The following is a 14,678-nucleotide window of genomic DNA, read 5'->3' on the forward strand; positions in this document are numbered from 1 at the left end:
TGGCTCAGGGAATAGGTCCTGGGAAGAGGCTAGGGAATTAGCCTCAGCTGCAGTGGATCAGGGGTAAATGGGTCTTGCCCCTATATCAGGTGTGTGCAGAGTTGCCAGGTCCGCGGTTTTCCCGCGGAATTGGACTACTTTTAAAGTATTGCCGCGGGTTGAATTTTTTGTCCGCTGGTTCGGGTAGACCTATTTTGCATGCAAATTACATGAATATCTTAAATAAGGACCTAGGACCTAGGTGAAATAACTGTTTAGGGAAAACTGCTTTTAATGCTGGCATACTAAACATTTGGTGTTACTTTGTAGATATTACAATACATTTGGCAATGATAGCAATGCTGTTGGACTTTAAAAGCAGTGTATATGGTTTGGCACGGGCATATTTTGAGTTCTGATATTGGGTTGGTTTTTGGGCTGGTTTTATTGGCCATTGGGCTGGTTTTGATTGGCCATTGGGCTGGTTTTGTCACACAGAACTGGCAACCCTGGGTGTGTGTTGGAGATGGAGCATGGGACCGGCAGAGCAGAGACCTGAATAAAGGATATTGCCAAATGTTACACTCAAGTGTGCCGGAGATGGTAACAGGAGTTGTTACAGTGGACAAAGTGTTGCAAAGATGTTGGCTGTCCAGGCACGACGTGTAAAGATAGATTTTGACAAATGGTGTGTGAAAGATCCGCCTTTTCAATGGCGTCTCGTTAGTTGCCGTGGTTTCCGGGGAGGCGGTTTATTGCCGTCGTCTGTAAAAGCCCTAATTAAGAGGCAGCGGAACAGATGTAAGATATGGAGGGAAAAGAAGAAAGAGGGGGTGAGGGGGATTAACACCTTCTCTACTAGTTGGTAACCTGTCGTACCCTTCTGACGGAAGGTGTCATTTCAAGTGAAAAAGGTCTTGGAAAGACATGAAGAGAGCCAGTGAAATGTTTTAAATTCTTCTCAGGCCCGTTGTATTCTGAAGGAAGAACATGCATCTCTTTTTATATTATTGATTTAATATGAGCAGATACTGCATGGACGAACGGTTAGGCAAATGGTACCAACAGGTCTTTTTCCTTGATTTGATTTGTGTTGTTTTGTTTTATGTTTGGGGGTGTGAACATCTAAAAGGTTTTCCGTGTACACCGATGTTGTCTCAGCCCTGAATGTTTTGAGTGTGTGATTTAGGCCCCGACGAAGGCAGATCAATCTGAAAACCACTGCTGGCAGAACAGAAGACAGCAACCGTGTGTGTGCACATCAACATCCAGCAAATGTGCCAAGGCGCGGAAACACAACGACAACACCCATGTTTTCCTTTTTCCTAATGCAGACTTGTGTGGCGACCTGCCCAGTTTGTGTCACGTTAATCATCAGCTGGACGGAAACACAGACTCACTCATTCCAGACCAAGAACACAATCTTTGACATTCAAGATAAAACGCCTTGAATGAACACATTTTGTTTTTATTTTACATTTTAAGACCTTTCTTTTTTCCTATTTTAAGACACTGTCTTGTTTCTACTTAAGGGTCCAGCTGTACAACCCTAAATAGACCTTTCTCAACCAACTGGCAGCATATATCACATTACTTCCAGCTTAAAGCATATTTGACATGCTCCCACTACACTATCTAGTGTAGTTGTGTAATTCCGGATGCTCTTTAAACTTTCCAGTGCTTTTCACCACTTGACTGGATTTGTCATATGTTGTATTCCTCAACTGGTGCCGAGCCACGCAACATCTAGGTACTGAACCGTTTTCCTCCCACACACCAAGTGTAACCACAACCAGGATCAGATTCCCTATCAAGTCGTATATGCGTTAAGCGTACAGGGCGCAGGGAAAAACCAGCTACTCGCGAGGACCATTAGAAAGAGGGCTGCTGCTGTCCTTTATCGGTCAACTAGATGTCTCAGGAAAAAAATGTGAAAAACAACCAGGCATTTCCAACCGATCTTACTGAAAGAGTCAACGTGTTTCGGCGTAAAGCTGTTTGAATGAATCACGTGCATTCTTCCAGTAAATCCAGCCAGGGCTGCCAAGTTCTTAATCATTTTTTTTTTACGTCATACGAGGACAGCAGCTCCTCGTGGCGCAACAAAGTTACAGATTACACGTTGCGTCGCGTTCACGCAACAGTTTCCTCAATGAAGACGTGGGAGTTGAACAGAAAAGGCAAAAGCCAAATATCAGGATATTATGTATACCCCGGCCATTCAATAAGTAATTTTCGAGAAATCATTGAATTGTATTACATTGTGTCCTCTATTACCGGTATCAACTGCCCTTTTTAGTGAGTGTTATTTATGGCAAAGTTCCAGATCACAAGCAATAGACGCTATACCAAGATAGTGGCTCCAAGACGAAGCCTTTTCCAGCACCACGGACAATCCTGTATTATTGAGGAGCTGGCTTGGGTAAGAGGCAATTTCCCCCCTTATTTTATTAAATGGAGATTGCTGGAGATCCTGTGCAGACAGCTACACACTCACACACACACAGTCAGTCAAAAGTTGTAATAAGTAATGTGCATTTTCATTCCATTTGGGCCATAGAAATGGATACCCTCCCATGGGGATCCGAGTGTAAGCATGTCGTATCCAGTCTGCACCGACAACACACTTGTGCTTTGGGAAAAGCCATACATTCTTAAAATAGTATGTGCGATTGGGTTACCGTGTCTGTATGCCACTGGCATAGTGTCGTGTATCACATCTCGCCATGTGCTAGGTGACATAATCCAGCCAGCATGGGAAGGAGCTATGCCGATGATTACTGGGACAGGTGTGCTCCTCCACCCCGCCCCAAATGCATTAGAGCTGGGATATTTCACGTCTCTATTTAATAGCTTCTGGTACTTTTCTCACTCTCCTCCGATGGCACATAAAGACACAGTGGTGGTTTGATTTCCATGGGAATGCATGACTTATGGGGGTTAGTATTGTAAGTATTTTGGCTTATGGAAAACATTTATCCACAAACACTGTTTGAGTGATGATGCACCACACGCTACATAAGAACCTTTCAAACAAGATCTAAGAGGTTTTTTTTAAAAAGTAGTTTATTTAGCTTAATATCTTGGAGAATTGGAGAACACGTAAAGGAAACACTTCATTCTTCAACATTCAAAATCAACACCTCTGGAGACACGTGGCTTTCACTGGACAGGAAGTAGCAAGGAACCAAAGCTGTCGGATAAATGGAGTGGATAAAGGAGTACAATATTCCACCTCCAAGATGTAGTGGAGCAGATAATGTTGCGTAACATGGAAATATTCAAGTAAAGTATAAATTCCTCATATTAGTACTAGTACCAACAATTGACAAGCAAGTCACCATCTGTACTTCCTTTCTGTGTTAAGATCCGATTGAACACAAACCTGAGCAGTAACTGTGTAGAATACATGATGGGGTTTCAAATGTATCGTGGCATTCATTGAGTTATTGATTAAGCGTATTATCTTAGCTTAACCGAGCACATTCCAAGGAGCATTAAATGCCCCATGATGCCTCCTGTAAACGCGGCGCACGCTTTTTATTTTTGCAATGTTTTGAAGTTCATAAAAAGCTGCAACTACAGTCACATTTCCCTTTTTTTTTTTTTTTATTCTCCTCCCAACTAGACATGCATATCGTATCTGCACTGAGGAGTGTGGGCTCTAAACCGCGTGACGCTTCTCAAGCATCAGTAACTCTCGCTGCTGCTTTTCTAAAATTAGCACCATTAATGATGGTGCCTGATAACCGTGAAATGTCTCTGCTGCATCGGATGAATCCAGTAGCTCGGTTACAGATGCCAGGACATTTATGTGTCATGACGAAGAGGAAGGGAGACACAGGAGAGAGAGAGATAAGTGTTGAGTTTGTTAATGCCATATTGATGGGTGTGCACGCGATGACCTCTGAGCCTTCTGCTATCAAGCACTACGTGGTCTACAGTGTATGTGGGATTCCAGGAGAAATGCAACAAACTCCTTATTATATTAGAAAATATGGTTCTGCAGGGCGACAGACTGTAATAAATGTAGGCGGTCACATAATCTTGTTAAATTTTTTTTTTTTTTTTGTCTCGGAATGAATAAAAGTTCAGAGAATTATACAGGATTTTATTTTTAGAATGATTAAGTTGTTCAATTAATGGAGTCATTATAGAACGGATGGTGTAATACAGGTCAAAACCAATAGGAACAGAATGGACCACAAATAATGGGCAAATATGCACATGTTGGTCACGTTTAATTGACCATCTTATTTAGAGCTTATCAGGGATGACGCATTAACAATGTGGCCATTAGAAACTGGCACTCATTAACAATGTGTCGAGCAGTCGGGTCTCAATTAACTTTTATGGCGCTTGATTCAGGAACTCTACCTCCCCTATAAATTGGTCCCCAAGAAACTCCTACTCCGTTTCGAAAGACCCAGCTGTGGGGGTTCTTCAGCACTTGATCCGGGTCAAGCTCCCTGTCAGTCAGTCGCGAGCTTGAGGGCCCACGAAGCCCGTTTGGAATGAAGAGTCGAGTCACTACAGGACCCTTTTGAAATACCTCTCCGATAGGAGGTGATGACATCTGCCAAGCAATGCAGACGTGCCCTCCAGAGGCGATAACCGAGGTCAGCTCATCTCGCTGCCAACATTTTTTTTTTTTTTGTCCAGCGGAATCCCAGTTGCCACAAGAGAACCAAGTTCTCACAGGACGAGTTGAGGTTTGTGTAAAAACAGAGCCCATATACTGGCAACGTGTCAAACCCTCAAGTTGATTAAATTGCCTTATCAATGGAAGCCTCTGTTTTGGAGGTTTCTTTTAACAACCGGAACGATAATCATGGTTGCCAGCATTTACAGTCCATCAAACAACCTTTCAGAGCTCTCTCTCTCTTTTTTTCCCCCTTCACACTATCATCATTTGTATATTTCTTAGCTTCGAGATAAACACAGTTTACTCGCCTTGACATGCAGTGGTATCAATGAAAAATGCACATGAATCACCATTGTGTTATACGCAAACTCCGATGCACCTCTTAAAGAAGATTATTGATCATTAACCAAAAATGGAAATGTGATACGTCATGCTGAATATGTTTTTGAGGGATACGTTGGTTGGCGTTTGGGTGACTGTGTCATTTTACCATTTATTTAATGAAAATGGCATCTGTTTTGAGGAAAATGTTCTTGACCCTTAAAGTCCTAAGTCCTTTTGTACCGGGCGTGTTATTGACCCACAACAGGTCCGAGGGTTATTAGGGTTAGGGGGTAAAATAGTCGGTTTAAAAAAAAAAAAAGAAAAGGTAAAGGAGCTGAGGAAACAATGTTAACTCGTGGGGATTGACAGGTATTTGTTCTGACAAGTAAGTAATCTTGACTTTACACAGACGTACTCCGCCCTTCGTGTTTGGACTGCACCAGACACTTTCTCTCTGCCCGCCAGAATCAATGTTAGCATTGGGACTGTTTACAGTGCTGTGTTTATGCGTCTCTAAACTTACACACTGTACATTTCACCGCTCTGCGCGCTCTAGCGGGCATGCACTTGACTCTCAATTGCTCATTTTTATTATTTTTTTTTCCCTCGCTTTGTTCTATTCGGTCTGCTTTGCTCGCTGCCAGCTGGTCCGACTGTAGCCGCTCCTGGAAGCATTGTGCGGACAACATTCGCCGAGTCCTTTCCTCAAAAGGAAGCTAAATTGCTTTTCGATTCGAGTCATTTTCATTCTGTGGATGGAGGGAAGCGAAAGAGAGAGAAAAAGACATGATAGAAATGTTATCTGTGTTTTTTTTTAATTTTTTTGCTGCATAGAGAAAAACGTGGCGACGTCAAATCTGTACAAACTGCCAAAGAAACGGTGGCTCTCGGGAAGAAGCGTTTGCAACTAACCATTTGACAAAGCCACACATTTGGAACAGCGTTGCCAAGCGGATTGCGCAACCCCCAGTCGCAGGACGATCCTTATTTGGAAAACGGGTAATATTTCAGTGCCTGTTTCTCGTTGGAGGGCCAAGCGACGGCGGAGCAGGACAATGAGGCCGCTACAGAACGGAACCGATAAGAAAGCTGAAAGAGGAGAACTCTGAACCGACATCAAAGATTTCATTTAAGGACATTATTTATCCAGGCAATGTTTGCTTGAGCTTGAATGGGATTTGTCACCAACACCCTGATTTCTATTCAGACTGTTTCAGACACACCTGGGAGCTACGAGTCCTCCCATTGATACTGGCCACTCGGTAGCTTGCGATTAAAAGAAATAAAAATGAATCTCCATATTGCACACCAATGCAGAGACTGTGGTGTCTTTGGATAATTATATATGTTTACAGCCAGCAAACTTTATTTAGAGCCACTTCAGGTCTACAGATCTCCTTGATATGGTTTGAGTACCACTTTTAAAAGCTGGACTATCAAATATTTTGATATCAACAATGGGTTGAATGTTAAAGTGGTTGTTGCTTGACGTGACACCCAGATTCCACTCTGCTCTTCAGATTTATTGTTTTTGGTTCTATTGCACCACTCGTGCCAACTTCTTTTTTTTTCTTTTTTTTTGTTCTTCCTTTGCAGCAACAGGCAGCTGTTTTCAGTGAAAAGGCTCTTGTGAATCCACTTCTAACTTGCCTGCTCTTCACCAGAGACAAAGTACCAGACGAAGTTAGTGACGAGCCGGTGAACACGAGTGGAGCACAAAGCAAGATATTTCCCTCCATGAGACCAAAAAAAAAAAAACTGCTCGCGGCCTAAAATGACAGCCGCAAGGCGGTGGCATGCTTTGCTTGCCAAATACAGCGCTCCACGTTCAAATAGTGCTGACAAGGAAAACATAACCACTGTTATCCAGGGTGCCCCCCTGCTCTGCGGTGAGATATCGAAAGGGAAAAAGTCCTCCTGCTAGAAGACATAGACCTGTCTGTATTCAGAGGTCGGGGAGTTTCTACCGCCGCTATCGTGGCAAAAAAACACATAACTGCAGATTTGGGGATTTTATTTTTCTTACTTACACATACACCTTTAAGGATGGACCCAATAACAGTGGACAGATGACCCAATAAATGAATGGGTCAACTGCGGGTCAGTGGTTAGCAGGTCCGTCTTTCAATCAAGGGATCGGCGTTTCGATCCCCGCCCTAGTCGATGTGTCCTTGAGCAAGACACTTAACCCTGAATTGCTCCCTGTAGCTGTGTCTACTGTGTATTAATGTAATATGATTGTAAGTAGCTTTGGATAATAAAAGCATCAGCTAAATTTAATGTAATGGGGCCCAAACCATTAAAAAACATTGTTCAAATAAAAATACTTTTAAGCATTGGATTTGTTGATCATTCATTTGAACCATCTTGGCAAACCTCTTTTATTATACATGCAGGTTTCATCTTCCATTAGTGACATTCTCAATGTAGTTGTTTCTCTCTTTGCGTCCCGCTGAGTTCATTGAATATTCGACCCGTCGCTTTTCTCCGATGGTTTTAATTCAGCCGAGAATACCGGCTGCTGTTGCACTGCCCGCAACAACGATGGACTCCAAAATGCTGCATTCATTCATATCAAAGTGCAGCCTTCTGGAACTGGAAACCAGCTTTCCCAGAACATCTGACCCGTATTAAGGAACGCATGCAGATTCCAAGACCGGCTAGTTTTCTTTCACTGCTTTAAGAGGCATATCGTGATTTCAAATTAAAAGTTAGGAGTTAAGCACGATGGAAACCATTTAAAATAACAGTGGAAACCGGAATGCCAGCTGGCCACACTTGCAGCTCCCAGTACAAGAGGCTTGCGCCCCGATGTTCGGTCTTAGTCTGGACAGATTTGGTAACTGAGAAAGAGAGAAACATTTTAGTTATGTCTTAAGTCTTTTTAATGTGAGACCTTTTTTTCTTTTTTAAAAAAACAATAACTTTACAGCTCAAAGTGTCAAACAAGTGGAAGGGAAGGGAGGACCTGCTTTATTTTGATCACTGTACAGTTTTCTCCTCAATCCAGACACATGACAGTCTCCTGAGCAATCTGATTATATAATAGTTCGTAATACGGCCATCGGAATTGTTTCGTGGAAGATGCCTCGACTAGAACAATACCCATGAGCTTCAGCTGCCATCTCTTAAGGGGACGAGGTTCACAGACTGACTTGCATCTTAAATTGTCCCCAGAAAAATCCCAAGATGAATTATTTCAAACAGCTGAATGCATTATCGTGTTTCTACAAAGCAGCACATGTAGCTTCATCTCAAAGCTAGTGGCACACGCAACACAATGTTACGCTCTGCGATCAGATGGTTCTTCTCTCTGCATCTTAGGATTTTAAGTTGACTTCTCCGGTGCAGTTTCTGTGTAGAGTATGCAGGGTTGTACCTTTTTTTTTGTTGACATTTTATTAAACATTTTCTATTCCAGTTTCTAATCTACAAGAGAGAAAGACACAAGCCATAGAAGTGCTCCGACTGTCAATCGCCATTTTGTTTCGCCAAGTTTGCTATTAACGAACTGTTCTCAGCCACCTATGAATGAATGTGAGACGTAGGCTACACTTCACAGTACACCTGAAAAGGCCACCCAGAGTCTTTCCTGCTTTTAAGCCCCCTACTTTAAACTGTTTGTCTGCATCATAATCTAATGAATGCACAATGCACCTCCTGTATCGTTAAACTTGCACGCATGTATACGTGGAAAGCTGCACACGTTTCCCCCCACGGGCCCTGTGACCCCTACAACCCCAAGTTCTCTCCCCCCCCCCCCCCTAATCTCGTAATCTTTAGCAGAACAGCAGCCTCTGTGATCGTTGGCAGGTCGAGCGCGTCGCATACCTTCCTCCAGTGGCGCTCGGGAGGGATATAAGCGGGAATATCTGCAGGTAATCCGCATCTCCTACTAATATTTGCAGCCGGATTTTTCTAATAAGATCTGCACATGTGCTTTACGGGTGGGCTGGGTGGGGGGTGGAAACATGGCCTTCTACGGGGGGGGGGGGGGAGTGAAGCCGGACCACTTAAATATAAGCGATGATATGAAGAGGAGCCCCCCTGAGATGAGGGAAGCATCTTCAGCTGGATGTGCAGTGTTATCCAACTGTCACCTCTGCCTAGCGAATCACAGTCTAACAGGCATTGTGAGCTCTGTGGCATGAACAAAAGGCCATGTCAGTGCAATGAAACAAGCTTATATACTTTAGTTAATACTCCTGCAGACGAGGTGCAGCTGCAGCTTTATGGTGATATGCCTGAGTCTATTTGCATAGAGGGGAGAACAACATGTATTGAATTTACTCTAAAAAAAATAACGCTCTGTGGGATACACAGACTATAAATCCTGTAACAAATCAGAACTATAACTCCTACAAAATACATATGTTTACTAATGTGCTTTGATGAAAGACTTTTGGAGGAAACGCAGTATGTGGTTTCACGTCCTGCATCATAATGTTCGGCAAATTCAGACACTTTTGGTTAAATTATGAAAAAAGTCAATGCATTTGGGCTATAATTTACCTTTTTTTAATTTTATTTTTTTATATTTAACCCAGACGGAAACTTAATCTATAGGCAGAATTATGTTTCTTACAAAACACATTTGCCAATGCAAAGTAGTCATTATTAAGAAACAGTGACGTAACTGAAGGCTCATAATCATAATATCCTAAAATGCAACTAACAATCCTCTGTAAAAATAATTATGGCAGGAAAAAAAGAGAAAGAAACCAGAGACTGCGGTGGCGAATTGCTTTCAACTTATTTCTTTAACCATGCAAAGCATTTTTTTTGTTTTTTGCAGTGGAACTGCAGATTTCCACCAATGGTGTTCCTCAATAACTGTGAAACCTTATAGCCATATGGCAAACGCATGAGAAATGACATGTGCGATACATGTTATTGTAACATAATAACCCCTCAGCGGTGGGGGAAGGAAGTGTTCACATTATTTATGACCACAACACACAAAATGTACATTTTCAGCGTTCATGCCCATCACATTAGCCTTTTTTTTCTAGACTTTTGTCCGAATCACTTATTGTGACAGACGATCGCGTTACACAGCGCTAGACCTCACCGGGAGGCAGATATCTTATGGAGTAATCAGCAGCCCGCTTGCCAAGTTTAATACGACCGTGGGACCATAACTCTCTCTGCAACGACTACTAAACATGCCAGACAGGTCTGCCCCCCTCCTCCCCCCCTCCTCCCTCAGATCAATATCAAATTGTCTCGCACAGCATCAGCAATCAAGGGCGCCAGAACGGTGAGCACCTCAGTCAAAGGTTACGGGCGGCCTTCGCCCCGGGCCGATGTGTGTGTGTGTGTGTGTGTGTGAGACCGCCGTTTCAAAGAGTTCTTTGACAACTTCAACATCTCCCCCCCCCCCCCCCCCCTCCTCCACCTCCCCTCACTGTTGTTTTCCTTTCTCGGGACGTCCTGATTAAACCTGGGAGATCCCGGCGGGAGGCTCTGATTTCCCAGCCCCCGACTGTAGTGAAGTCAGCGCTGCATGTCCTCACACAAGGCCAGTCCAAACCCACTGGCTGTACGGAGGGCTGAGTAATGAATGAAGTCTGAGCAGCGCAAACATCTGCAGGGTGCAGCCGTGTTGCTACACTTTGAACTGGAGCCTGTGGGGTCCATGTCGTCGTATACCTCTCCAATACAACCGTTTTGACTATTCACTGACCTTTTTCTGGGCGTTAATGCATGCTTTATAGATCACCTATAATGCATTCATAGGAACAGTGTTTAATTAAGAACTCATACAGTCCACTGGATCGGTCGTCCTGGTTAATTAAATAGTCTATGACAAAGCAAGTGTCCGGAGAAGGATAGCAAATCATTCTTAACTGCTATTGTTGCATTATTAGTCTTATTGCTTCATTAATATTTAAGTAAAACAATGTATCTAAGTGAGTGTGTTGTGGGGAGCGAAACCCAACCAAAGGGATGAGAAACCAATCGGCACGAGTCAGTGCATCAAGTGGCTCTTTGGGAAATCTATTGCTTTGAAAGATGGCCCCAACTCACTCCACGACAACAAAGAACGTGATGGCCAAATGGCAAAGAATCAGACATCATCTGAGGGAAAGTATTCCCTTAATGCAACTCAACTGCAGACGTCACATGTAACACAGATAGGTTGGATCTCTGCAGCTCTGGGGGGGGGGGGGAGCACAGCACTCTGCCCCGAGCTACTGCTGCATGAATGGAGCCTCTTTTTTTTTCTTCCTTCTGATCACAGGGAAAACTCCCCCCCCCCCCCCTCCCCCCCCCCCCCCCCCCCCCTGGGGGACGTGGAATGTCAGAGGGTTTTCCCCCTTAAACATACACGTACACTTTAAAAAAGGTTTTAAAAAAAAGGTAATTTTGCACTTCCTCTCCTGGATAATGCAGTTTTTTTTTGTTTTTTTTTTAATGGATGAAACGCTCCCATTCATTGCAAGTTTTGAACTCAAGCAAGATGTGCGTTTACAAATAACGTGTTCAAGCATTTTGCAACGCGTGTGTGTGTATATATATAGAGTGAGAAATGTCACGTGTTCTAATTTTTTTTAAACAAACAAACAACAAAACACAATGACAACTCACCGTTTTGCTCCTTTACACTTGGGGGTTGAAATTTGCTGACATGACTTGATTCGGCTTCCGAGCCATAATGTTGGAGAAGCGATGAAGCAAGAAGGAATATGAATGGAAGGATCATTTGGATGAGTGGCGGTGGGCGATCACAGAGCGCTGTTGACGGGATGGTTCGTATCACCACACACGTGCGTCGTTTACGGGACACCAGTGCTGTTTCGGACACATTTGGAGAGGGTAAAGGCAGAGTAGAATCCACATAATCTGTATCATCAGTCCTCTTTTTTTTTTTTTCTTCTTTTTTTTTTTTATGGAGAAAGAAAAAAAGTGAAAGTTATATGTCTCTAAAGTCAAGACAAAATCCTCCTCCCAAAAAGCTCGCGGACCTTCGCCGCGTCTGCGTAACGCGAGAGCGCACCTGTTGGTTCGGAGAGGAAGAGAAAAAAAAAAGTTGGTTACAGGAGTTGGACACAACGCTTTAGCTCTGTGTCATTATAATCCTGGAATGAGTTGTAAAAAAAAAAAAGAAAAAAAGAAGCGCGTGCGCGTGTCTGCATATCATCTATGGCACGAGATCCTCGGAGAAGCACGGATGCATTTTGGCTCAAGCGCGCGTCCACGGTGCGTTCTTGACTCCTTCTGAATACAATCCGCGTAGCCCTTTACGCATTACAGCAACAAACAAACAAACAAACAAAAACAAAAAAGCTCACACACAGAGAGAGCGAGAGAGAGAGAGAGAGAGAGAGAGAGAGAGAGAGAGAGCGACAGCAACCTGATGTACACAGTCTGCACCCTGAAAAGCATTCGCAACGCCGACGCCGGGGCTCTGTTGTGCTGCGAGGTCTGGACTCGTGCGCGCGGCCGGAGGCTGAGATGAGGTCTCGCTGCTCGGCCGGGGCTTGGCTCTGTGGAGGCTGCCAACAGTCGGCGCAACAGGTGCTGAACATAAAGCACAAGTTCCCAGCCGAGGAAACTCCCCTGCGAGTTAACTATTCCGCTGCTGCCGCCTGGTCCAATGAGCTGGTGCGCCCACTTTCAGTTCCACGTGTTGAGAAACGCAAAGGAGGAGGAGGAGGAGGAGAAGAAGAAGAAGAAGGAATCCTTCAAATAACTTTACACACTGTTTCCTCCACTCTAGAAAAGTAACTGTAACACTCACATACCAGATAGTGGACATGTTGGAGCTCACAACAACAACAACACACATTATTTTAAGATACTGGAGTTATTCGTAATTAGTGGCTGAATGTTGCACAGAAAAATATTAAAGATATAGTTTTATTCCATGTAGAATAGTTCACTCTGTCTCATGCAATGAAACACATTGCATTATAATGTACATTGTTTTCCGGAGTTTTGTCTAAAGCTCATTTTTTAACAGTTTTGGCCTATTTGAGGCAGGACTTGCTACTGTGTGCGTCTCTTTCGTCCCCTCTGTGTCAGTGCTCATAAATATCTGTGTTCCTACTCTTCCTATTGGGCGACATCACCGTGGCCGTGGTCGAACGATGGCGTCCGCAGTGCACACGCTGCACATCAGGAAGCTCGGCCAATCAAAAGGAAACAAACTTTCCACGAGTAAGCGTGGAGCGATTGTTTAAAGATGAAAGATGGATGTGTGTGCCACACACTTCAGACTCGTCAACGCTCTTGTTGTGCAAATGTTTCTGCGGTAAGGAAAAAAATGTTTAAGAGCTTCTCAATTTGTCGTATCAAAGCAGAGACACCGCTTGGAACAACACTCCCCTCCTGTTCCCAATTTTCCTTTCTGCCCTGCACACGGGTGTACCTCATCGACTGCGTTCCTCCCGTTAAATCCCACCCGAAACAGACAGACACAACAATCAAAGGGGACTTGGAGACATATTGAACCCATTGAGCCGGACACATGATGCAATGCTGCAGCAATTTACCCCCCCCCCCCCCCCCCCGCCCCCCCCTCCATCCCAAGTCTCACATAGCTCAGCAACTACCACCTTCAAAGAGCAGCCGTCTCCCCAGCATCAAGGTATGCAGCAGGGAAAGTGTGTTGTGGCTTTAATCGGGAGTCAGTGTCTGGGAAAAGAAGGCACAGGACGGGGGGGGGGGGGTCTTTTTTTTTTTTTTTTCCCCGTGGAGACGGGCAGCACCACGTTATAGCGGCCTTCTTGTGCCTGCTGCAAGGGCCAAGGCCCTTTTGTGTAAAGGAGAGTATCACATTCCAGCCCTGCGAAGCGCCTGCAGCAGATGTCAGCGCTTCACAATGTGGAATCTCTCTCTCTCTCTCTCTTTCGCACACTCATAACACACTCATTCACCCCCTTGAGGTTTGTTGTCTGTAAAAACGGCCTATTTTGTCTCGTCGTCCACACTTGATTGCCGCCGCTTCCACGGTGGTCTCGCTGAACGCGAACAAAAAAAGGCTTTGATACAAAGAAATATAATAAACAGAGGGAATTAGAAACAAGGCAGACCTTTTTTTTCGGGGGTCACAGCTAACACACAGAGAGGCGTCCCCCCCCCCCCCCCTCCCGAGCAGACTGGAAGATGGAAATGTTTACAATGGAGGACTCACGGTCTAAATCCCATTAGACTTTTTCGGGGGACACGTAACTGTCAAACAAACAGATGTGCTCTCCCCATCAGTCCGTCTTACACGACTCATCTGTCACTCTGTCTGCAAAAAGCACCCAGTTTTGTTCCAGCTGATATGAAGTGGAACACAAGGCCACATCCAGATCATTATTACATCTTGAAGAGAAAAAAAAAGGCGTGGTGGAGGGGGGAGAGAGGGGCTTTGAGATGACTTAATTTATATGGTAACCACCTCCTGTAGCAGCAGGAGCGTTCTTTTTCTTTTTCTGTGTGGTCCTGCGTTGGAGGAGTTGAGGGAAATGGGCCAGCGGAGGAATTTAGAAAAATAAATGACTCACATTTCCTCTCAATTTATTTACAAATTGAAGAGTCTCTCGCGTTCATTGTTACGCCCGGTGAGGCCGTCGTCATTGAATCGCAGATGCAAGGTTGTGCTTAATGCTCCGAGAGTGCCGACACACTTCTGTACCAGTGAGCATATTCTGGGAATATTCCCAAAAAAAAAAATCTTCTGCTGAACTTTTGAGATCATGCGTGATTGCTGTAATTGAAAACCAGAGCCCCCTGGTGG

At 44.2% G+C, this 14,678-nt stretch overlaps 1 protein-coding gene across 1 annotated transcript in view; it reads right to left on the bottom strand.

The window, feature by feature from the left end:
* pdgfc (platelet derived growth factor c) overlaps positions 1–11,852 on the bottom strand; it is a gene marked incomplete at its 5' end in the record, with an annotated part of 41,692 nt that extends 29,840 nt beyond the window's left edge. The window contains one exon of the mRNA XM_034543003.1: positions 11,540–11,852. Within this exon, the coding sequence (XP_034398894.1) occupies positions 11,540–11,852 (313 nt within the window). The remainder of the gene's footprint in view (positions 1–11,539) is intronic.
* Between the last annotated feature and the right edge of the window lie 2,826 nt (positions 11,853–14,678).

This window comes from Cyclopterus lumpus, chromosome 10 (genome assembly GCF_009769545.1).
Source record: "Cyclopterus lumpus isolate fCycLum1 chromosome 10, fCycLum1.pri, whole genome shotgun sequence".
In the NCBI taxonomy this organism is placed as follows: Eukaryota; Metazoa; Chordata; class Actinopteri; order Perciformes; family Cyclopteridae; genus Cyclopterus; species Cyclopterus lumpus.